At 36.6% G+C, this 27,099-nt stretch overlaps 1 protein-coding gene across 3 annotated transcripts in view; it reads right to left on the bottom strand.

Moving 5' to 3' along the window:
* The window catches only part of cfap99 (cilia and flagella associated protein 99), a 96,242-nt gene extending 69,327 nt beyond the window's left edge, over positions 1-26,915 (bottom strand). The window contains exons 1-3 of one of the 3 annotated variants that reach the window (XM_039751735.1): positions 26,894-26,915; positions 13,790-13,900; positions 11,474-11,618 (exon numbers count right to left, since the gene is read on the bottom strand). In XM_039751735.1, coding sequence (XP_039607669.1) covers positions 11,474-11,618; positions 13,790-13,900 — 256 coding nt within the window. In that variant the 5' untranslated portion in view covers positions 26,894-26,915. Of the gene's footprint in view, positions 1-11,473; positions 11,619-13,789; positions 13,901-26,217; positions 26,527-26,893 lie in introns of those variants that run through there. The other 2 variants (XM_039751733.1, XM_039751734.1) reach the window with 2 other exon arrangements.
* Positions 26,916-27,099: the final 184 nt, after the last annotated feature.

The raw sequence follows: 27,099 nt of genomic DNA, 5'->3' as shown, positions 1-27,099 counted from the left end.
GCAGGGCACCAGCCCACCGCAGGGCATGCACACACACCCACACAACAAGCACACACTAGGGACAATTTAGAATCGCCAATGCACCTAACCTGCATGTCTTTAGACTGTGGGAGGAAACTGGAGTACCTGGAGGAAACCCACGCAGACACGGGGAGAACATGCAAACTCCACGCAGGGAGGATCCGGGAAGTGAACCCGGGTCTCCTAACAGCGAGGCAGCAGCGCTACCCACTGCGCCACCGTGCCGCCCAGATTCCATATCTAATGACTAAAATGTTTTATTTATAGTTGATAAAAAAAGATGAGCAGTAACATATCAATAAAAACCCACTTATGAACTTAATGCTAATTTTATTACATCTTCTGTGTGAGGTACTGTGATACAGTGCAAAAACTCCGGAAACCACACACACACACATTATTACTCACTTGAATAGAGAAAATGCCAGTTAAGCTAACCTACACATTTTCTGGGATGTGGAAGAAAAAACAAAAGTACCTGGAGAAAAACACACACAAGTGGCAGGAGGTCTATATTTCAACCAAGTCTCCTGAAGCCATGAGGCAGCAGGGTTAACCTTTTTGCCATAATGCTATTTAAATAAATAAATAAATAAATAAATAACCTTAGCATGAATGCAATTCAAAATGGTGACTAAAGTGGTGATAAAGAATCGAGACAGGCACACGTCTGACGTGACAAGCAGATGGAAATAATGAAACAGGTGCTGGGTAAAAAAAAATTAAATTGTTTTAAACAATTTCCTTAAACTTGTATGCCTTGCATGTCAATCTGAAGGAAGGGACTTCTTGATAGCTATTGACAATGAATGTTTTAGCCCACTATAGTCCTTTAAGGGGCTTCAACATTGTTTTCTAAGCTTTCTGAGGCTCAGCCATTTTAATCCATCAGTCTTTCCCTTGCAAGTGTAATTTCTGAGTGTCAGTCAGCTAACAGACATGTTATGTTCCAAGATGTACCAAACCATTTCGAAATAGTCAGAAATCACTGGGACCACCTGGAAGAAATTTCATTAACAGCCATTACCACATTCTGTCCTGAATAGTAGTAGGAGAATTGTAAAAGTACATTTCTGAAAAGAACTCCTACAGAGAAATAATGAGAAATGACTCCTTGACCCTCAGTATAAGTAATGGCTATCTGGGTATTTGAAAGATGAAAATTTGCTAGGAAATCTGTGAAAAATTGAACATTTTCTGAAAAATACTACATTGCCTTTATTTCATCCTTATTCTTGAGAGATTTTATACCTATACATCAATAAAAGTTCAGCTGAAACTGATTATTAGACTTTGTTAATGCATGTTCCACCAAAAGCATATTACAGAAAATTAGTTGAAGGCAACAGATTGCCTGACCAGGGAGATGGTAAATGCATCTTGAAAGTGAAATGATAAATTGTACCAAAAATGATGTTACTGCTAGAATGATGATACTGTAAAAGTAACTCATTTGTTCCCATTATCTTGTATACTCCAGAGGGTGCTCTTGAATTGTTCCGAACTCCAATCAGCATCAACAAGGGTCAAAATACAACGGTAACATTGTTACTTTTTTGTACAGAGTAGGCAATAGCATAGCCAAATCCAAAGGAAGGAAAACACAAGTCTAATACCCCATCTGACATTACTATACATCTGTTGGACCCTTACTACCACATTCAAGGTAATCATGACAAGTGTTGCATTTTGATTATTACATTTCATTTACCAGCAAAGCTAATATAAAATGGAGCATTTATCTTTTAAATGTGCTACATGTGTGAAATTCTGTTAATAAGAAATTGAATATACCCTGATAGGACTGTGACTTTTGGCATAATAGACCAGTCTGAAAATGTGTGTTCCTTATACTTTCCTAGAAGCAAATTAAGTTAAACGGACAGACTTGACAAAGACAATTAAAAAAAATAAGTCTATCACGATGGAACATTTAAGCTTTCGAGGCAACTCAGGCCCCTTCTTCAGGCAAGATGTTACATCTTGCCTGAAGAAGGGGCCTAAGTTGCCTCGAAAGTTTGCATATTGTAATCCTTTTAGTTAGCCAATAACAGGTGTCATTTTACTTGGCTTTTCTCTTAATTGTAACAGAAATTCATCATTTTTTTACCATCTAATAGAGGTCATTTGAGAGCTAGATCTGCAGTAAAGGATCAAAACTCAAAAATAACTTTGTAATCACTGACCTTGAAATGGCATAAAACAATACCACACATGATTATGTTTGACATTTCGCATTTTTAATTATCTAAGAATGACTGTTAAGAGGGCTAGAGCCACCAGTAAGGAATCAAATATCAAAAATATTAGCATAATATTATCAGCAATGTTGAAATAGCATAACTCCACATGCCCAAATTAATGATGACCATAATTTCAAAGTTGTGAAAAGGAGTAACTTTGATCCCTCAAATCCCATTAGAGGGTGGACCCCTGGGGTTAGTTGATGTGGCAAACACAACTTCAAGTCCCTTCTGATCACTTTTGCTAAAGACACCAATTGGATTACTCTTTATCATAGTGGTGTAATTTCCTGCACAAAACATGGTCCAAAAAATGACTAAAAGTATGTTTTTTTGGATCTAGTGGGCTAAAAATAGAGGGGACCCCCAAAAAGCTCAACATCTTGCATAACTATACATCAATACAAGTCGAACGTTATATCAAATATGGGAGTTTGCTTATATCGGTGAACCTGGAGGCACTGGACAAAAAAAGAAGCAATTTCAAAGTATTCATCGGTCATCTTATGAACACAACAGGTTTTCCAGTTACTGTTTACGGCAGGCCTTACTAGCATTACTAGCAGCATAAAAGGAAATGCTTCCCCATCAGGGGTCAATTGAAATAGATATATACAGGTGCCGGTCATAAAATTAGAATATCATGACAAAGTTGATTTATTTCAGTAATTCCATTCAAAAAGTGAAACTTGTATATTAGATTCATTCATTACACACAGACTGATGTATTTCAAATGTTTATTTCTTTTAATTTTGATGATTATAACTGACAACTAATGAAAGTCCCAAATTCAGTATCTCGGAAAATTAGAATATTGTGAAAAGATTCAATATTGAAGACACCTGGTGCCACACTCTAATCAGCTAATTAACTCAAAACACCTGCAAAAGCCTTTAAATGGTCTCTCAGTCTAGTTCTGTAGGCTACACAATCATGGGGAAGACTGCTGACTTGACTGTTCACCAAAAGACGACCATTGACACCTTGCACAAGGGGGGCAAGACACAAAAGGTCATTGCTAAAGAGGCTGGCTGTTCACAGAGCTCTGTGTCCAAGCACATTAATAGAGAGGAGAAGGGAAGTACAAGATGTGGTAGAAAAAAGTGTACAAGCAATAGGGATAACCACACTCTGGAGAGGATTGTGAAACAAAACCCATTCAAAACTGTGAGGGAGATTCATAAAGAGTGGACTGCAGCTGGAGTCAGTGCTTCAAGAACCACCACGCACAGACGTATGCAAGACATGGGTTTCAGCTGTTGCATTCCTTGTGTCAAGCCACTCTTGAACAAGAGACAGCATCAGAAGCGTCTCACCTGGGCTAAAGACAAAACTGCTGCTGAGTGGTCCAAAGTTATGTTCTTTGATGGAAGTAAATTTTGCATTTCCTTTGGAAATCAAGGTCCCAGAGTCTGGAGGAAGAGAGGAGAGGCACAGAATCCACGTTGCTTGAGGTCCAGTGTAAAGTTTCCACAGTCAGTGATGGTTTGGGGTGCCATGTCATCTACTGGTGTTGGTCCATTGTGTTTTCTGAGGTCCAAGGTCAACGCAGCCGTCTACCAGGAAGTTTTAGAGCACTTCATGCTTCCTGCTGCTGACGAACTTTATGGAGATGCAGATTTCATTTTTAACAGGACCTGGCACCTGCACACAGTGCCAAAGCTACCAGTACCTGGTTTATGGACCATGGTATCCCTGTTCTTGATTGGCCAGCAAACTCGCCTGACCTTAACCCCATAGAAAATCTATGGGGTATTGTGAAGAGGAAGATGCAATTTGCCAGACCCAACAATTCAGAAGAGCTTAAGGCCACTATCAGAGCAACATGGGCTCTCATAGCACCTGAGCAGTGCCACAGACTGATCGACTCCATGCCACGCCGCATTGCTGCAGTAATCCAGGCCAAAGGAGCCCCAACTAAATATTGAGTGCTGTACATGCTAATTCTTTTCATGTTCATACTTTTCAGTTGGCCAACATTTCTAAAAATCCTTTTTTTGCATTGGTCTCGATTTATATTCTTTTCTGAGATACTGAATTTGGGATTTGGTTATAATCATCAAAATTAAAAGAAATAAACATTTGAAATACATCAGTCTGTGTATAATGAATGAATCTAATATACAAGTTTCACTTTTTGAATGGAATTACTGAAATAAATCAACTTTGTCATGATATTCTAATTTTATGACCGGCACCTGTATATATATTTACATGTGATTTAGTATTTGTATTATTTATTTTTCTGATTTGCTGGATAATCTAAATATGATTTTCCACTATTGGTTCCTATTTTGATTTGCATTGTGTACTGTTGCCTATCTATTCTTATCTTTTGACTTGATTCATGTCTTCATTGTTGGATAGAGTTTTGTAAGCTAAGTGCACAAATTCAAAATTTGATTTAACATTAAAAACTTGACTTCTTGCTAAAAATTATTCCTTATGGTAAAGGGCTTCTGACCTCTATGTACAGGATGTAAAGGAATGTAACACTTGTGTAGGGTAACTGGGTTCTCCTAACCCAAATAATGCCATATAAGCTAAAATATGAGGAAATGGTGTACTTATTACAAATATACATTACATATGAGTATTGAAATATAATATTAATAAACTAGGAAAAACAACCCACTGCTTCACATTGAGCCTTACTACTCAGTGCTTCCACCACTTTCCAGCAGGTGGGATGCTTTCTACGTTTTCCCACCAAAATTCAATAACAACCAATCCATTACCAAATGTCTCTTACCTCTCTATCTACTACCTCTGTTCTGTCCTTCAGCTAAAATCTTGCCACACTTGTCCTCCCAACTTGAAGTTCAGGCATGGAGTAACCAGAAGGGGCTTACTGTTCTGTACTGTACATAACTGCCTGCACCTCGAGGTTCATCTGACCACCATTTCACAGTGACACATAAAAGCAATATGTTGTAAAGGTGCTGACTCCTGCATCCACCAGGAAGAGCAGGAACAGAATATCATCAGCACTGAACAAGCAATAAGAGCAGTATAAACTATATGTGTTCCAGCCACAGAGGAGCGGGAGCCTATAAAAAGGGCAAACCTGCCATAGTCACTCACTCTCCATTATAGTGTGGCAAAAGCAAGCAGTCCTTAAAAGGCTAGCAAAGCAATTTAAAAGTGATTACTGTAATCAGTGTTGACTAGCACCATGCAACACTACAATGTATGTACACTTTTAGGTATTGAAGTGTTTATATTTTACAAACATTTTCTTGCATTCTGTAGGATCTAGATATGTATCTAAGAATTACAAAGACATTTGTCATTAATCATTATTTGTCCACTAAATATAAGACAGCACCAAATTACTGCATGGACACAATACAAGTTAATCACAGGGCACACTCATCTAACACCAAGTCAGCTTTGGATCACCAATCAGTATAACAGCATATCTTTGGATTGTGGGATTAAGCTGGTTATAAAGTAACTGAGCAAACCCCAAATGTCTTTAAGTGAAGAGAGAAGGCAAAATGTATATTTTTATATGCATACAGTTTGGTTAAACCATCATTTAACTTGCATCTGAAAAAAAACGAGAAATGCTAATGTTATATATCACTTTTTGGATGAACACAGTTCTAAACAGTAGCACAACAGCACAGTGATCAAGGCTGCTGCTTCAGGGATCCAACATCCTGAGTTTCTATCCTACGCCACGTGATTAGATTCTTTTTGTTCTCCCCATTTCTGTGGGTGTTTCTCCCACATGCAGAAATAATAATAATAATAATAATAATAATAATCATAATAATAATAGATTTTATATAAGCTCCTCTTTTGACACTCAAAGACACTGTACATAAAGTTAAAACAAATAAGACAGTCAAAACTAAACGCAGATGGACAAAACAGTCAAAATTATAATATCATTCAACACATAAAAGCTTGTTTAAAAAGATATATCTTTAGATTGGTTTTAAAAGGAGCAATTGAGGAAGACTGTCTAAGATAAAGTAGCAAGGAGTTCCATAATCTGGGTGCTCCAGAACTAAAAGCTCAATCACAAAGTGATTTGCATTTAGTGTGTGAAGGAACAACATTAGATGACCTTACATTACAAAAGGGTATAAAGTATATTAACATGTTTGAAATATAGAAAAGCTTTATATGTTAACAAATGTATCTAATAAGTGATTTGATATTTAACTGGCAGGCAGAGCAAGGAAATCAGTAAAGTGATTATATGTTCCCAAGATTAAAATTCTGGTTGCATAATTCTATACATGGTGTAATCTATTTGGCACTTCGCTTGAATCACCAAAGAACAGAGCATTATAATAATCAAGCTAAGAGGTGACAAAAGCATGCATAAGTATTTGAGCATAATGATCAGTGTGAGAGGGTCTGATTTATGAAATGTTCTTCAGTTGAAAAAAAGCAGATCTGGTAGCATTCTTAGCATGAGGCTCAAATGACAGATTGGAATCTAAATCAACTCCCATGCTCCAGACTTCTGAGGAAGGAGAGATAGTACAACCATTAATATGTATCAATGCTAAAGTTGGTACTGAATTTAAGAAAAGTTTTAGTACCTATGAGCAACATCTCTGTCTTGTCTCTATTAAGGTTTAAATACACCACAACTAATAACTGGTGTGACCAAGTCAACTAGCTAGTTTGTTGGAAAAGTAGAGGTGGTCTCAGTGTATATGGAGAACACAGTGTCTTTTGCATAGAAATGAAATCCCAAACAGTACTATTTAATAATCTCACCCAAGGGAGATGATGAATAATTGAAAGCAATGGGACAAGAACTTAGCCCCAAGGAACGTCTAGTGCAACAGGGACAGATGGGAATTTGTGGCTGACAAAAGACACAGATTGCAGTCTGCCAGTTAGAAAAGACTGAAACCATTCCAATGCTACGTCTGACCTAAATAAGACTGCAGATTTTTTTTTTTTTTTTGTTCTTTATTTCATCTTATACAATTTCTTGTATTAGGAATTTGTTAGTTTTTGCATACCCCTTGGGGTCAGAGCGCAGGGTCAGCCATTGTACAGCGCCCCTGGAGTAATTGAAGGTTAAGGGCTTTGCTCAAGGGCCCGGCAGAGTAGGATCTCTTTTGGCAGTGATAGGGATTCGAACCGGCAATCTTTGGGATACCACCGCAGATCCTTAGCCTCAGAGCTACCACTCCACCCTTAAATGTTGAATGAGCACAGAATGGCATACCATGTCAAATGCTGAAAGATCTAGGTGTATTAAAACAGAACAATTACAATGATCATCAGCTATAAGAACATTATTCACACATTCACCAAGGGACTCCCAGTACTATGCTTAGATCTATAAACAGACTGATATGGTTCATACAAATGGTGCCTTTCCATATAAGAAGTTATTCGTAAGACATTAGTATACTCCAAATCCTTAGCCAAATATGGCAGGTTGGAAATGGTTTTATACAGTAATATGAAAATTATCTTGAAAAAGACTTGATTTTTGTAAGACTGGCATGATACCACTCACTTGGAATTGCAATTGGATGGTACAACTTCAGATACAAAAGACATATTAACAATGTCTACAATACCAGTACAAAAAAACAGGCATACAACCCTTGACTGAGGCAGTATGCATGGGGGTCAGTAAACAGCTGGAGGTCTTAAGTTTGTTTATAAGCACATTGATGAAATCATAATGATTCCACTGGAACAATAGAAAAAAAACAATTTTGTGCTCAGGACTGCTCTCAGCCCCAAAACTCGCAGATAGTGAAGGTGAAGATATCGTGTTGCTTGAAGTTAATTTTGGACTCTAAATTGCCCCGTTATGAGTGGATGTGTGTGGGAGTGGGACCTGCTCTATCCAGGGCTGTTTGATGTCTTGTACTGCTAGGATATTCAAAAATGTTCCTGAATTGCATTAAGTGGGTTTGAGCATGGTAGTTTATGGTTCAAGTAGCTAAATGCATACCTTTGTATTTTCTCCCCTCTATAATGATATGTTTATCATTATGTATTTGAGTGTACCAATCTTTAGAACTGTCACAAATATGGTGCTGTTAACATGGGAGTGTTAAATTAAGACTAATAAGGGAAATGCACTCTGTGACTTCTATAAATGCATTGATGTTGAACTGGTTTATCCTGTATGGATGGAGATAAATGTGTCATAGGTGAATAGAAAAATCTTTTCAATTACAACTAGCTTAGGCATTTTACAATGAACCAAGAAAATAAGCTGATGTTTTTCATATAGCCTTGGCTCACTGCAATGAGACACTGTAGCTTCACTGCAATGAGCTTAGGCTATTTGAAAAATATTACTTTTCCTCGAGTTAAATTTCCAATTCACCTCCAACACAAATACATTTAAAAGTTAATTTAAGGCAGATATGGTGCATCTAGTCAAAGCGCAGATGCACCAAGGTCCTGGCCGCAACTCTAATCCTTAGCTATTCTGCTCCATAATGGGATTGATGTTGTGATTCTCCCTCACTTGCTGGTCCTCATGGATTCTTTTATTCTTTTGTTATCAGTTTGAATGTAGCAGGGTTGTGCTTTGTTGTGCTATGGGCTGATAGGGTGGCAGTGGGTGCTGAGCATGGGGTTTTACCTTATTTTAATTCCTGTTAGAATGGCTTATGTTCCCCTTTAAAGTGTTTGCTTTGTATTTCAATAAAACATTGATCACAGAGAATTTAATATAGGGGAATTTACTTTGAAGAGCCTATACAAAAAGGACAATAAGTAGGGATGCAATTTCACTAAAAAAAAGAAATAAAAAGGAAATACTGGGGTCTACTCCATGTTGTACTCATACACTGCCACTTGTGAAGAAAGATTTAACAGTTGGACCTATGCTGGTTTAAAGAGGTTGGAAGAATAAGTGGCATGTGAGAAATACATCTTATCGATATTTGATTTGATGATGGAAACAGATGCCAGCAGATCCCATTAAATAATGCAATGCCAATGATTCTAGTTCTGCCAAGGCAATCTTGGAATAATATGTAAACTTTTCCTATGTTTTGAAATGCCTGTCACCTTACACTCCAAGTCATAACCTTAGATCTTCAAATGAATGTTTGCTTATAATTCCCAGAGCTAAACCTAAAGAAGTGGTAAGGCAGGCTTCTGCTGTTATGCACCTAAAATCTGGACTAGTTTACTGATAGAAATTCTGCAGGCTAATACGGTGAAGCTTTTGAAAAAACTGTGAAAATGATCATTTTCATCAAGGCTCCGAAATCCATAATAATCCCAACTATTCTCTGCTGTTCTTTTTCTGTTTTTTCAGTGGTGGCGATATGTGCCATCACCATCTGATCAAGGCAGATGGTCTGAAGGTATTATCCCAGATCTCATGTACAATGGAAAAAACTAGTAACTGCCAGTTTTTTCAAAATTGAGTTTTTTGAATTTTTAGAGTTATTAGGTCTTCCCTGATGTTACAAGGTAGAAGTGATGGCCAAATATGTTTTAATTCCGGTCAGAGAACGATGTATTTTACATAGTGCAAGACAAAAACCTAGCAACACTGACCAATGAGGAAAGACTGCCTACCAATGAAAATGTCAGATTACGATCACATGATTTAAATGGCAGGTGTTGTTGATTTGTGAAAAAAACAATATTGTGTATGTGAAGCTCAGGAAAAATTTAATTTAGAGATCATTAATTATAAGGGCAACCTCATTTTCTCAATTTGCTGAAAACTTGAAAGATGTGACATATTAAGTTTTTCCATAGCTGGTGAGAGATTTCCATCATCATCAAGTTCTTTCATGTGAAGCCTATAAACCATGAGGATTGACTTAGATCATTTATGTTAGGCAGAATGCCCAGTGGGGACTGGGAGGTCTTGTGGCCTTGGAACCCCTGCAGATTTTGTTTTTTTTTTCTCCAGCCCATCTAGAGTTTTTGTTTTGTTTTGCTTTTTCTTTCCTCCTGGCCATCTGACCTTCTTTGTTACTTAGCATTGCCTAATTTTGTTTTTGTTTCATATAAATTTTTCTTTCTTCATCTTGTAAAGCACTTTGTACTACACCATTTGTATGAAAATGTGCGATATAAATTAATGTTGCTACTGTTATTGTTGTAAATTAAAATATATCCAACTTGTGAGGAGGTTTTATTAGATGAAGACATACTGCTTCATGGAAAAAATTTCAAAATTGTACATAACAAAGAGAATGACAGGAGTGTTTATATTATTGAATGTTCGGCCTTGAAACAGAAAAACTGAAAAACAGCACTTGAATTTGGGCAGCTTTAGCATTTTGAAGCGCGCGAACCTGCTGGTTAGGAGTCAGCACAGAACTAGAGTATGTCTAAGATACTCAAAACTTGAGAGTGGTCACAGAATGTAACTAAAACATATCATGGGCACAGTGACAGACTAAAATGCCCATGTTAATCAGTGAACACCGAATTTGTAGAGTGTGTAGGTTCTTCTTCCTGGTAGTCCATCCATGTGACCAAATTTATAAATGACAAGATCAATGTTCACATGCCTCAAGTAATCAAGTTATAAATGTCTGTTAAATGCAGGAGACTGAAGATGAATGGCGTATTGCCTAGTGGACATATCACATCTTCTTGACAGTAATCTGATGATTTTTTTCCATTATACAAGAATGGTTGAGAATTTCTAAACATCTTTCAGCAAACACTGAAGACATTTGAACATTAAATCTTGTTCTCCTTATTGTAAGACATAGTAATAAATTTGTATTTAAGATTATTGGTATCTTATTTTAAGAAACCTCATCAAGTATGTTTTGTTTTCACCACTGGCATATTATTTTTGCAGTATATGAAATAACAGTAGACAAGAAATGCTAGGAAACACTGAAAAACATATTGACCACAAAAAAAATGTAATTAATATTTAAATTAATATTATTTTGAAAGTTAGTTCTTAAAAAAATGAAATTGTATTTAGTAAACCAGAAGATTCTGTAAATCAGTTTTGCTCAGAATCAATAATAGGGTCATACTGTTTTAGGAGTTCAGAAGGTACTCCTAATCTGATCGTGACAGATTAGTTAATTCATAATTTATGCTTACTACAGAGACAATTTACCATATAACCTGTTGCAATTGATCGAACTGAATGTTGTACTCACATATCCCTAAAATGAGTAAATTCAATAATACCTCCAGTTGAAAATTCACACAAGTACGGAGAAAGTGTAAATTTATTACATGCCAAATATGTAACCTTACATACCAGCATATAAATGACGATCAGACAGCAGGCAGTTCTTCCCAGCCCGAGCATAAAATGCATCAACAACTATATCCAACAATTGCTGGTACTCAATGCAGCCAGACAGAGCCTCGAGGATAAAAGCTTCTTCTAAAACACTGTAGCCCTGAAACGAAAAGCAAAAAGATAATCATATTGTTTACAGTGGTTAGTATGGTGCAGGTAAATAAAAGTACACTATTTTCTTTTTAAAATATTGATCTTTAAGATATCCATCCATCCATCCATCCATTCTCTAACCCGCTGAATCCAACCACTGGGTCACGGGGATCTGCTGGAGCCAATCCCAGCCAACACAGGGCACAAGGCAGGAACCAATCCTGGGCAGGGTGCCAACCCACCGCAGGACACACACAAACACACCCACACACCAAGCACACACTAGGGCCAATTTAGAATCGCCAATCCACCTAACCTGCATGTCTTTGGATTGTGGGAGGAAACCGGAGTGCCTGGAGGAAACCCACGCAGACACGGGGAGAACATGCAAACTCCACGCAGGGAGGACCCGGGAAGCAAACCCTGGTCTCCTAACTGCGAGGCAGCAGCGCTACCACTGCGCCACCGTGCCGCCCATTCTTTAAGATATCTTTTTGTATATATAAAAAATATTTAATATTTAATACAAATGAATGGGTGGATGGATGGTTAGAAGTACTGAGTAAAATTCTGGGGGTGAAAACTTCTTGGTAATGAATGAAACCAGAGATGAATAGCCAACTTAGTCAATCTAACAGAAAGACCACAAATACACAACTGACAGTTCTTTATAATAGTAGTGTGCAGAAGAGCATCTCTGAGCACATAGTACATTGGACTTTAAAGTGGATAAGCTTTAAAAGCAAAAGACCATACTTGGTTTTTCTTATAAACAGGAAGCTGAGGCTAAAGTAGCATTTAATCATTTAAACTACTTTGGATGAATAATGATAGGAAAAAAATGTCACCTGATCTGATGAATTTCAATTTGTGTTGTGACATGTAGAGATTAGGTTGTAAACAGCATGTATCCACAAACTTGCCGTGACTTTTCCTAACAGTAAAGCTCATAATGATAGTGTGATGATAAAGGGAATGTTTTCTTGTCAAACATTACACTTCTTAATACCAGTTAAAAACAACTTTAAGGTGCTAGCATACATTGTTGCTCAGATTGTGCACCCCCCACAGTCTACCCTTTTTTATAAAGGGATAGTGCAAAATGTCACAAAGCATAAATCATCTCAGGTTGGTTCTACAAACATGAGCATCACTTCAGTTTACTTCAATGGCCTGCACAATTCCCAGTTTGTAGTCTAATAAAGTAGACATGGAAGGAGAGGAGCAGGAAGTTCACAGCATGACTATCTTGGTAAAAAGACTGCAGGAACTGCATGATGCTTTTGAATAAGCAGGATAGAAATCACAATGGAGTGTCTCCACCATCTTGTTGAATCCACGCCTTTAAAAATTCCTAATAAATAAATGTACATAAAGAAGTAGCCACAAAGTATATCATCTAGGCCCTTTTTAAAAAGCTCCAGTATGTCCCCTTTAACATGACTGGGCAGTTTATTCTAGACATATTTGTTTGTAATGATGAGCCTCTCCTAATTTTTCACTAAGGTTCTCAACTAGATGAGTATGGATTAATAATAATTTTCAACACCTTTGGGTGTCAGCTTTGGATAGATAGCCCTTCACCAAACTGCCGTGTTGATGGTACATTTTTTAAGTTCTTCCCATAGCAATGCTAGGTTAGTGGAGGCAATGGACTGTGAAACTGGGATGGAAGAGACTCTAGTTGTGAAGAGTCTTCTAATTTATCATTGACTGAAACATGATTTTATGTGGGACAGAGAAAGGCTTATTGGTCTATATCTACTAAGACACGTTGTGCCCACCTTCTTGTGGACAGAAGTCATGACTACAACTGATTACAATTTTTCTACTTATCAGGTCCCTTCATGTGATGTTGGAGCAGATTTCCTACTGATTCATAAATTCCTTCTACAAATATGAATAAAAAAATATAAGACCCAGAGGTTAATATGATTGTTAGCTTTGATTTAGCAGTTGCCTTTAAGCAAAAATAAATCATTGTCATACATACAGAGGATCTGTTAATCTTCTAGGCACCAAGTGTTCTAAGGAACATTTGGCTGTTGTGTTTTATAATCTTTGAACATGGATTCCATTAATAATAGTAATAACCATAATAAATACAAGTCTTCACCATATAAACTATTGGAATATAAACTATAGCAAAAATGTCATTTTTATAAATATATTGCTTACTTTCAGTCCCTTTAAGGCATCTTCAATAAAGTTTTCAGGACAATGACTATCTGGATCAAATCTGTCAAGCAGATGAACTACTTCTTTCACAAGTTTCCCGTAGTTTGTCATCTTGATGAAATAAGAAAAAAGTAAAACAAAAGGAATGGTTACAATTTTTTTTCCTGTCAAAGTTATTTATGGATTCAACAGACATACTAAGCAATCCCAAAGAAAAAAATAAACAACATTCCGCTTCTTACTTTTCAGGTGCTTATACATATTGTCAATGGCTGCCCTGCCCGGTGCACATATCACAAGAGGAAATAGATTAACCCAGATAATAAGACAGGCAGCAAGTCAAAGAAAATGGTTTACAAGTAGCCCCTGACTCAGTTAATATCATATACCATATTGAATAATCTGGTAATCAAGAAAAATTTAGAATTGCAGGGTGATTGCTGAGGGCCTTTAGAGATGTCCATTGATTAGTGGCATCAGTGAAGGTAGTTGTCATTGGATGATCCCTTTATTATTCCCCATATCTGCTTTAAGAATGGAAATAAAGTTTTTACGAGGTGGAGATGAACTGGCAAGTCCGTTGAAAAAGTAGGAAAATTGTAGGTCACTCAGGAGGTTGATAGAAATTGTCATGGAGAAGAAAACCTGAGTCATATTTTGGAAAATAGTGTATATGTCAAACCATACAATAATATTAAAGAGATACTGTCTGCAAGCAAAAATTTAATTATGAGAAATGAGTTACCTGGTTGGATTAAGATTATCATAAGTGAGCAAAGCAGGGAAGAAGGAGATTTGAATGTAGAAATGTATGCATGCCAACCCACAAACATGAGAGTGAGTGGAAAGGATTGGCTGTTTTGTGCATTACTGTTCTTGCTTAGCTAACCCCTTAACTTCTTAAATACTATGAAGTAAAAATCCCCATCATTTGAATTTATGGTCTGGAACTTTTTTGCTATGGGTTTGAGGAAGTGATAAGGGATGTTCTCTGTTCCAAAATTAAAAATCCAATAATATTTTACAATTTAACTGACATTGTTTTGTGGTTTTAAGCACAGCAAACACCTTCCAGCAAATTTAGAAGACTTATTTTGTCAACTCAGATGTACTGCCAAATCCCTTGTCATTAGGTTTTCAGTTGGTGACAGGTGAAAACTCCACAATACAGGCAGATGATGCCTGACTAGGATATGTTATGATTACAGGCCCCCAACAATCAAAAAGGTTTGAAATCTTCAAAAAGAGGCCTTAAGCATAACACTCAAAAAAGCCCAAATGCTTCAAATAGGCCTAAGTCAGAATATTTTACAAGGTCAACAGTGTTCACTTAAAAGAAGAGGAAAACCATTAAAAAATAAATAAATACACAGAAAGATTAATACTTTGATATAATAGGGGACTACGATGACTAACGCTGGACAACATAAAACAATATCAAAAAGTAGATAAAAAAAAATCTTACACTATTCAAGTTGTATAATCCGTGTGTCACATCATCCAGTAGTATGCTCACCATGCTTCAGACACATGTATTGTTTACTAAAATATTGTTAAATAAATCACTTCTAAAAAATGCTTTTGTAACCTAAAATGGAATGTGTTTAGACACACTCAAGCATTTGAATTAAAGACCCAACTCCCTGCCTTATTCATTGGTCAGGAGTAGTAATGAGTGAACCTGGCTTAATTTATATGGCTTTGAGTTTGTCAACATCGAAGTGTTTGAGAGCTTTGTTGAAATGGGAGAAATAAATTGAAGTCAATGGGAAGGAGAAACTGAAGTAAATATGAGTGGACTATAATGGTGCAACACTGTTTCAATTGTCCCTGAGGGCTAGGGACGAAATGTTATGGCAAATACTGACCTGTGCTGTGAGACAGACAAACTAACCACTGCACCACTGTGCCTCCCCAAGAATAAATTAAAATAATTATCAGAAAATTAAAATTTCTTGCAGGCAGTGGCAAAAGGAGCAGGATTCATGAATTCACTAAGATGTAGCCCCAAAAGATTTCATACCAGGTAGTCATTACTCTTGAAGATAAAAGTACAGCTTGTTTTTCCCGATGTGTTACTTCACTCACTGCAGCTGCTACCAAATAAGGACAACACTAAAGCACATGGATTCTTTACTCCTTTCTGTTTGCATCAACTGCACAACACTCTGAGTAGTACTATTAAAAGGGCAGATACATGCATTACGCACAGGATACATACAAGTCCATAGAAAAAAGGCAATACCTTTAAGAAACAAACATACTGACACAAAACAGGAGATTAAAAATTTAGGCAAGTAATATCTAAAAATTATAATTTTTGGGCAGAGTATGCTTTTAAATAGCTTTTACAGAAGCTGCAGTATCAGGAGGTCCCGCCCCCTTGGGCTTAAAATATAATAAAAATAAAAACTAACTTGCTATTAATTAACAACCGTAAAGTTATCTAAAGAGAAAGAGCACAGACTTAATGAAAGACAAAATATCAAATACAAGAACTTTTATATAAAAACCTCTTGATGTAATCAACAAAAAATAAAAACATAAAGAAACTCAAATAAATAACACTGACATTAGGGATGGCACTCTGGTAAGACCATGACAAGAAACTGGCCAGAGTAATATCACCAAGAGCAATGACTGGCTAAGGAAGGGAAATTCTACAGCCTCCTGGGGACATTAATCATTGTTCTTATGGTGCTAACTTAGGAGCGTCTGAAAAATGAAGGTTATGAGTTCAGTAAAGGTCAGTTTTTTCTTTGCCAGTTGGAATAGAGACAGAAAGCAAGGGTTTGGGCCTTTACTTGAAGAAAGCCCAAGCCTAACTGTCCATGGGCAGTTTTGTGTGTTTAGACCATTCTGTATCAGTGGAAGGACTGTCAGCATACTAGGTTCAAAGAGCATCACACTACTTTATGAAGGTGGTTTGTTCACAAGTGGAAATGAATTAATAGTGATAGATTTTAATGGACAATCCCAGAATAACTTACTGAAATTAAAATTCAAAGTAGAAGCAAGTGTTCCCTAATGACAGCAAAGGTGGCCAAGCAAGAGAGTCAAAACCAAAGAAAGATGAGAAGTAGACAGTGTTTGTGAAGCGAAATCAGGGCAGCTGTTTCTTTAGAATGAAAACAATACCATTAAAAATGTACATGTTTCTGTTTACTGCTTATACCATCACTTATAACACTTCTCGAATCTCTCTATTATAAAAAACAATCCTGGGAGAGAAAGACGGGAGACGAGACATGATCTTCACGTGAAGATCAAGGAAGACACTTAAAGACTCGCAAGACGAAAGAGATTGGCCACAGAACGTCTCGTGGTGACCTTAAACATGAGACTTTGTGCCAAGAGATTGACCCAGGACCATCTCGCAGGGACGAAGAACATGAGATTCTTGCAAGACACGCCCTATTTACAACCAATATCAAATGAGACCACGGGCAGGAAAACACTCAGTCATGTAAAGGCTTGAGCACACACAGATCCAGGGCTCTCAGAGCATATAAAGCATATAAGGACAGCACGTTATAAATGAAATGTCGATGACTATGTGAAGAAGAAAGCAGCACGGAGAAAAGAGACTCAAAAGCGTTGGAGAGAAAAAAGAGCAAAAAGAAAAAGAGTAATCAAGGTGCAAATTCAGAAAATAAGGAAAGTAATTATCAGCCTGGAACAAGTGGAATTGAAAAAAAGCACGTCCAATTGGGATCAGAATTAAAAGACAGAGAGTAAAAAACAAAGTAGAACTTCATGAAGAAGTTCACAAACGTTGGCGCAGAGCAGAGCAGGTTAGAGATTATGAATGCAGTGGAATTCGAAAGTCTCAAAAAAAAAACAGTGCGGTACACATGTGGAGAAAGTTAAAGAATATGAAAGTAGGAAAATTTGAAAGTATAAAATAAAGAAAGTAAAGATCGCAGTAGTGCAAACAAATGGAAATTATTACTCGAAAAAGGGAAAATAATCACCATGGACCAGGTGTCATTGAAAAAAAAGCAGGACAAAGCAAGGTCAGCAATAAAAGTCTGAGTAGAAAACAAGTAAAACGTCATAGAGAGGTTAAAAAACAAGGGGGCCAAACACATGCAGAGCAGGTTACAGATAATGAAAACTGGAATTCAAAAGACTCAAAAAAAACGTAGGTGCAAAACACATGCGGAGCAAGATACAGAATATGAAAGCAGAAAAAAATGACAGTGTCAAAACAAAGTAAACATTACATTAGTGCTAAAAAAGAGAAATTATTACTCGAAGAAATAACGAAAAGTCGAATAGAGATCGAATATATGGACATAGGTGATATGTCAGAAGTAGGTAAATATTGTAATTCTTTGAAGTTTAAGTCAGAGAATTTCAAAAATGGGGTTTACCTCACATGCATTTATTGGTTACTTTGGAAAAAAAAATGATTAACTGCTGATGATGTAGACCGTTTTGTCTGTGTTGAAATTCCAAACAGAGAAACCTATTCTGAATTATGGTACAAAGTCATTAAACACATGTTTCACTGACCTCATTTAAAAGATTCAGCATATTGGGACTTGAAAGATTCCAAATATTGTTTTTACAGAAGTTCTGAAATAAAAATGAAACTAATGAAATAACAACAATTCAAAGAAAAAAAAAATCTTAAAAATGTGTATCCGGAAAACCAAACAGGGGGGTTGGTGAGCGAATTGAGCAGGGGGCAAAGCCCCCTAGTTGTATATATTAAAATGCCATTGCTTTTATAATTTCTGCAATTTGGAACGCCTTCCAGGGCAGGAATGCACAAAGAGAAGCTACATAATACAACATGAATTAGGTGGGACAAAATAAGTCTCAGACACCACCACCTCATGGAGAAAATCTGTCAATCTGTATTGTGATCAGCTTACCTATTCAGGGTAGCTGGGATCCAGAGTCTATCCCAGTAGCACAGATCAGAAGGCAGGAAACAATGTTGAATTGGGTGACTCCATCATTGTGTACACTCGTGCACGCATCTCAGTTTAAATCACCAGCTTGAGTAGTTTATGATTATGGGAAGAGCACAGTCATTATTGTGCCCCATGAACCATAAACCAATAAATTAAATTTAGGTTTCTGAAATAAACGGACCACTCTAATATAATCACAAATCCAATGAATTTGAAGTATAACGGTTATCATCAAACATTTACCCATGATTCCTGTTTACTCTACTCTCTTCAACATATGCAAAGAACACAATATCACCATTGAGTTAATGCATAATGTCAGAGTTTTTTCAGTGAGACACCACATCTGGATTACTTTTTAGCATACCACAAGCAAATGTGAACAGTGTAATCATTTAAATAACAGATGGTGATGTACAAAAATAGACAATATTTTTGTGGAGATTTAAAGTAACTGTTAATATAAGCCAATTTGATAGATAGATAGATAGATAGATAGATAGATAGATAGATAGATAGATAGATAGATAGATAGATAGATAGATAGATAGATAGATAGATAGATCAGAGACAAATAAAGAAAAAAGTGAGAAATACAGATGCGTATACTTTGAATTAAATTAGCCTTTAGGAATGAATGCAAAGTTTAGAGATGGAAGTCTTTTGCTGTGTTGATCATTTAATTTTATTTTTATGTGTATTCTATTGTGTGTATTCTATGGTACGCCAGTTTGAGTGTTATTAGTAATATTATTATTATTGGAGTTGCTGTTATTGGATTACTACCCATGTTGTACCCTGTAATCTTTGCCCATTCAATATCAATGCCTATGGTTGCATTTCCAAAAACTTTGGCATTGAGAGCAAACACTGAATGCCTCAGCAAGTAAATGTTAAATTTTGCCCAGGTAATTTTTTTTTTCGGACAACATGTCTGCAAAGAGTAAACATGAACATTTAAAAATAACAGTATCAAAACTACATAAACCTCCTGAAATGCGTAATACAGACTTACGTGGAAGGATTAATGAAAATGATAAATAACTAGTGTCCAGCCTTACATTGCAAAGTTTAATTTGTAAATTCATTGAAATTTACTGAATAACCCTACTCTGAAAATGAACCTGAAGTGTGGCTTTTGACCTTGTGAAGAAGTAAGAATTTTCTATTTTAATTCTATAATATACTGTTTGCCTGGTGTGATCCTGCCATTACATTAGTCAAAGGAAACTGGTGAACTTGAAAGCACGTTTTAATTAGCACATAATCTGTTAAAATGAGCTGCCAACAACTTTATGATTTTTTAGAATTCTACCACTAATGAACTGTAGCTGAGAAATATTTGTCTGCACTGTATTTTATCTTTTTGTTTATTCAATATTATTGTCTTCTATTGTAAATAACAAAAGGTGGTTAACAATTATTAAATTGTACTGTTTGTATTATTTGTGAATGAACAGAAAAAATTTAAAGAATGAGCTGAATGATTTAGATGAATAAAATAAAAAACACCTTTTTTCATTTTTTGTATTAACTTTTAAGAGAGTTTGCATCAATGACCTGTGCTATGTACTGGGAGCACCTATCCAATACATTCAAACACTTTAAGTATAAATCACACAGTGGTTTTTGACAAAATCTCCTCCCATGCTGTTCAAGGAAAGTCTTACAGAATTTCTTGATTTTTTTTTCACATGAACATGCTTGTGTCCTGAAAGTGATCTATTCTAAACCTCAATGAAGTAATGGGATGATATGGTCTCTATGGTAGATAAAATGTTTTATGTGAATCGTTTGGACTCTTCAACTTGTTGACACAATATAAAATGTCATAAAAAATTGTTCTACTTTATTGTGTGCTACAACATATTAGGACTTTAAAAAGGTATTTTGAACAAGAGGTGCACAGTTTACACTTGCAATGTCCAGACGTGCAACAGGGCACTTTAAATGTCTTATATACTATGGGCTCGTCTTTCATGTTACTGTCTAATACAAATAAAAAAAGTAGTTTCCTTTTGCAGAATAATGGCTTGGGTAATGTTTTAGTTTGTTGATTTTTTTAATACTGCACAGGTTTGGATTACTTTTAATTAAGTGTGCAGCCTTACACATAATAACATCCTCAGACCTATTTAATTCACAGGTCTGGAGCAAGCCTCAAAAGCACCAAGAGCAAGGTGGGAAACAACCCTGGACAGATCAAGAGTTTATTATGTGGTCCACCCACTGAAACACACTCAGGCAGGACAAATCTGGACTCACAAATTAAACTAACTGGCACATTTTTGGGGTGTGACAGAAAGACATGGGGAGAATATGCAAACTTTACTTGGAAAATGACTGGTGTGCATGATCTGAACAGACTAAAGCCACAGCTCCGTCATACCTCCTAGCATTTTCTCATCATGTACATTTTTTGAAATGTTTTTGCTTCTGATTTACTTTAATAACTAAACATATCATCACATTAAGATACTCTCCAAAGTCCTAGCTAGAAGGATGGAGAAAGTGCTCCCTTCGGTAATATCACAAGATTAAACTGGATTTATTCAATGCCGACACTTTCCTTCCAATCTCCGATGCCTGTTTAATGTAATATATTCACCTGCAAAGTCAAACACCCCAGAGATATCATTATCGTTGGATGCAGAAAAAGCATTTGATATGATTGAATGGAACTACCTTTTCACTACATTAGAGAAATTTGGGTTTGGCCCGAACATTTGTGCATGGATCAAACTACTGTATACCAATTCAGAAGATTCAGTTTGTATTAACAACATTTGTTCAGACTACTTTAAACTAGAACGTGGTACCAGACAAGGATGCCCCTTGTCACCACTACTTTTTGCAATTACCATTGAACCACTTGAAGTTCACTGCTGAAATTCTTATTAGATAAAGGGGGTTATCAGAGAAGGATTTAAACAGAAAATTTCTCTATATGCAGATGATATGGTACTGTATATATCAGACCCACAAAATACTGTGCCTGCAGTCTTCATAGCACTTACAGAATTTCAAAAGATTTCTGGACTCAGAATTAATTTGAATAAAAGTGTGCTCTTTCCAGTGAATTCTCAAGCATACAATATTAGATGGGAAACCTTCCCTTTTATCATTGCAGATCAGTTTAAATACCTAGGAGTAAACATCACAAGTAAACATAAAGCTCTTTATCAACAAATTTCGCCATCTGTATGGATTTTGGCAAGACTTGCATAGATGGTCAACCCTTCATCTCACTCTAGCTTTAAGAATTAATGTTGTTAAGATGAATATCCTTCCTAAGCTTCTTTTTATTTCAAAACATTCCAATATACATCAATAAATATTTTTTTAATCAATTAGATTCAACCATAACCTCATTTATTTGGAACTTAAAACATCCATGTATCCAAAGAGTGACCCTACAAAGACCTAAGGCAGAAGGTGGCATGGCTCTACCTAACTTTCAGTTTTATTACTGGGCAGCGAACATACAAGCTATAAAAACCTGGACACAAATAGAAATAAAATCAATAGAAAGAAAATCCTGCAGTACTTCTTTATATTCCCTGCTTTGTGCCCCTATAAATGCAAGATATCGCCAATATACTAATAACCCAATTGTGCCTTCACTCACTCAGAATATGGAACCAATGTAGGAAGCATTTTAAGCATTTATTTGTGGTACCTCTGCATGAGAACCATCTTTTTCATCTCTTTTCAACCCTCGCAAACATATGCAGTTTTTAATATCTGGAAAACATTTGGGATTAAATTACTTATAGATCTTTATTTAGACAACATCTTTGCATCCTATGGACAATTACATTCCAAATTTAACTTTCCAGCAACACATTTCTTTCGCTATCTTCAAATTAGAAACTTTGTTAAACAGAACCTGCCCGATTTTCCTCATCTCCCACCTTCCTCTATGCTGGAAAAAATATTGCTCAGTTTCGAGGACTCAGACAGCATTTCTGCAATATATACAATTATTCTACAGTCACTCCCTTTCAAAGATCCAAGAGGACAATGGGAAAAGGATCTCTCACTCAACATATCAGAAAAGGAGTGGAAGGTAGCAATGCAGAGAATTCACTCAAGCTCCAAAGCATACAATTATTCAACTCAAAATTATATATCGAGCACATCTTATTCTTCTTTCAGCTTCACCTGTTAGGGGTTGCCACAGCAGATCATCTTCTTCCATATCTTTCTGTCCTGTGCATCTTGTTCTGTTACACCCATCATGTGCATGTCCCCTCTCACCACATCCATAAACCTCCTCTTAGGCCTTCCTCTTTTCCTCTTACCTGGCAGCTCTAACCTTAACATCCTATTCCCAATATACTCAGTATCTCTCCTCTGCACATTAACAAATTAACGCAATCTCGCCTCTCTGACTTTGTCTCCCAACCGTCCAACTTGAGCTGACCCTCTAATGTACTCATTTCTAATCCTATCCATCCTCGTCACACCCAGTGCAAATCTTAGCATCTTAACTCTTTTACCTCCAGCTCTGTCTCCTGCTTTCTGGTCAATGTCACTGTCTCCAACCCATATAACATAGCTGGTCTCACTACTGTCCTGTAGACCTTCCCTTTCACTCTTGTTGATATCTGTCTGTCACAAATTACTCCTGACAGTCTTCTCCACCCATTCCACCCTGCCTGCACTCTCTTTTTCACCTCTCTTCCACACTCCCCATTACTCTGTACTGTTGATCCCAAGTATTTAAACTCATCCACCTTTGCCAACTCTACTCCCTGCATCCTCATCATTCACTGACCTCCCTCTCATTTACACACATGTATTCTGTCTTGTTCCTGTTGACCTTCATTCCTCCCCTCTCCAGAACATATCTTCACCTCTCCAGTTACTCCTCAACCTGCTCCCTACTATCTCTACATATCACAATTTCATCAGCAAACATCATAGTCCACGAGGACACCTGTCTAATCTTGTCTGTCAACTCATCCATCGCCATTGCAAATAAGAAAGGATTCAAGAGCCAATCCTTAATTTAATCACACATCCCCTTGAATGCTTCTGTCACTTCTACCGCAGACCTCACCACAGTCACACTTTCCTCATACATATCCTGTACAACTCTTACATACTTTTCTGCAACTCCTGACTTCCTCATACAATACCACAGCTCCTCTCAAGGTACCCTGTCATATGCTTTCTCCAGGTCCACAAAGACGCAATGCAACTCCTTCTGGCCTTCCCTATACTTCTCTGTCAACATCGTCAGAGCAAACATCGCATTTGTGGTGCTCTTTCTTGGCATGAAACCATACTGCTGCTCACTAATCATCACCTCACTTCTTAACCTAGCTTCCACTACTCTTTCCCATAACTTCATGCTGTGGCTCATCAATTTTATCCCTCTGTAGTTACTACAGTCCTGTACATCTCCCTTATTCTTAAATATCGGCACCAGTACATTTGTTCTCCACTCCTCAGGCATCCTCTCACTTTCCAAGATTCCATTAAACAATCTGGTTAAAAACTCCACTGCCATCTCTCCTAAACACCTCCATGCTTCCACAGGTATGTCATCTGGACCAACTGCCTTTCCATTCGTCATCCTCTTCATAGCTGTCCTTACTTCCTCCTTGCTAGTCCATTGCACTTCCTGATTCACTATCTTCACATAATCCAACCTTCTCTCACTCTCATTGTCTTCATTCAGCAACCTCTCAAAGTACTCTTTCCATCTGCTCAACACACTTTCAATTTTTAACCTTTATCACCTTTATCGAGCACATCTGTCTCACTTAAAACTGTCCAAAATGTTTCCAGGGCAAGATCCAACCTGTGAATGCTGCAATCAAGTTCCAGCCTCACTGGGTCACATGTTTTGGGCCTGCATCTAATTAACATCATTTTGGACAAAAATTTTTAAATGTCTTTCAGACAGCCTTGGTGTCACAATCACTCCTAACCCATTAACAGCTGTGTTTGGTGTTCTTCCAGATGGGCTTATAGTGGAGAAGGACAAACAAACTGCGATTACCTTCACTACACTATCGGCACACAGACTTATTTTGCTAAACTGGAAGAATCCTAACTCTCCTCTTTTAAGTCAGTGGGTAACTGATATTTTATATTATTTGAAATTGGAAAAAATCAAATTCTCACTTAGAGGATCTGTGCAGAACTTTTTGAAAACCTGGCAGGATCTAATCAATAATATTTTAGAATAAGCTCTTAAAGCACTGAAGAAGCAGATTCTCTTCCCATTTCTTTTTCCTCTCTATTTATCTTTATCTGCTTATTAAACACATCAATTAATTTATTTTTACTAGCTTTAACTTTTACTCTGTTGGTCATGCTCTCTTTCTCAGAAGTGGGGGTTGATTTGTTTTCAGTCCTAATTTTTGTAAAAATTGATCTATTTGTATGGAATGATTACAATAAAATCAATAAAGTTAAAAAAAAGATCATCAAGAAAACTGATCATTTTCGCTTTCAATGTTCACATTTGCATCCATATTCCTAGCTAATGTAAGTATAACAATCCGTCTTTATTTTACACAATAAAAACAACACAAAACAAATACAAGATAAAAAGGAAGACTAAAAATGTTAATTTAAACAGAATACAAATAGCAAGGAAATATTGTGGTAGTGGCTGCAAATGTCCTAGTATCACATTATAATGCAAAAAACAAAACAAAAAAAAAAAACAAATGCTATGCCTTACTATTTCAAATGTAAAACGGTTTGTTACAAAATAATATTTAAACTGCAGAGAAAAGAAAGTGGGTTTTAGGATGCAGTCTAACCACTGCTACTGATACAGCCTACTAGACAGGGCTACAGTATATGAATAAGCATTGCATCAATGGGGTGTAACCAGAATGTCAGTATTAGGAAAACCTAAGGATCTCATTATTAGCATGAATGTATTATGGAATGCTGACATCTTAAACATAATGGACTGACATTCCATTCTGGGTCTGTTCATTTCTGTACCTCTGAGGATGGTAGGATAGGCCCCAGTTATTCATGTTCCTTCACTGCACTAAGTCAGTTAGAGAATCAGTGAAATGATAGAAAGATGGGATGTAGTATTTTAAATACAGTCAATTTCTGTTAGAAATAGTTGAGCCTTCTGAGAAATGATATATAAATTAATTTGTTTTGCTAAGAAAAAAAATATAAAGTGTTGTTTGTCATTCTGGTGCATTCAATTAAAGACGTTGCATAAACCATACTTTGAAAAGCTAGTGATAACTCACTTTTTTGTCTTTTTGTAATGCAGTGCTGCATTCAAAATATAAGCTTTCCATTCACAACTGAGGTCAAGAACATCCAAAATCTGCAATCAATGTATCAGTTTAAAACAACTGCACAGCATTTTACTGACCCACACTATTATGTTTCCAGTTAACGTTTTGTTCATGTTCTATATAAATGTAACACTCTTAAATATAATGTGTTTAAACTTAATAACTCAATCCGAAAGACTGTTAGTAAAATTTTACGTGTTCTTTAGATTACCTTCTGAGTCCCGTCGTCCTTGTTTTCCGTTCACAGTCTCACCTTTAAAAAGTGCTTTTACATAAACGATTTCAGATGACTATTCTTTCTGTTCACGATCATTTTTTACTTGCCTATTAGTTCTTGGACGGTGTGTCGTCTTAGTAATGTTGTATTTCTGTTATACTTTACCGTGTGGTATCACTGCAGTTTTAATGCTTGTCTCAGAAAACGAAGGCCGGCGATTAATGTTTAGCCGTTGCTTAGCAACGAGGACCCATAGGGACCCAGCCCAGCCTTAGACTGCGGAGCTCCTTTTAGATTTCAAGAAGACAATCCTTTATCACTGTGACAGAAAGCAAAATCTTAAAAGGATTCTGTACTTTTAATCCATAAACGATCTATCACCTTTACATAAATACACATTATTAAACAAATGAGAAAACAGAATATTCACTGTCAGCAGGTTACACAGTACAGAGCTGTTTATTACACCGTTGCATTATTAAAACGGGCATCTCAAACCCTCGGCGTGTTTTGCACCCAGTCGCCCAAGGATCGCGGATGCTGTTAGAAAAAGAAAACAAGGGTGCAGTCCATCTAGACATTGGGACAAATCTAACACAAGCTAAAATCAGAACAGTACTTTATGTGTAAGCAATGCTGGGAGAAACTAATTTTAAAATTTAAAACATACTTCCTAAGACTGTTGATTAAAGCCTGCCCCTTGACTCCTTAAGGTCATTATGAATGGTTAGTTGTATATGTCAATCATTCAATTCACCAATCAAAATGTGGTCGAGCTTCTGATTGGCCATCTGTATCTGTCCGTCGTCTGTTTAGTTCAGCTTTTGTATGTGCGTGAGTGTGTGTACGTAACGTCAAAGCAGCTGCTTCCTGTCA

Source organism: Polypterus senegalus, chromosome 4 (genome assembly GCF_016835505.1).
Source record: "Polypterus senegalus isolate Bchr_013 chromosome 4, ASM1683550v1, whole genome shotgun sequence".
In the NCBI taxonomy this organism is placed as follows: Eukaryota; Metazoa; Chordata; class Cladistia; order Polypteriformes; family Polypteridae; genus Polypterus; species Polypterus senegalus.
This window is presented reverse-complemented; position numbering and strand designations above follow the sequence as displayed.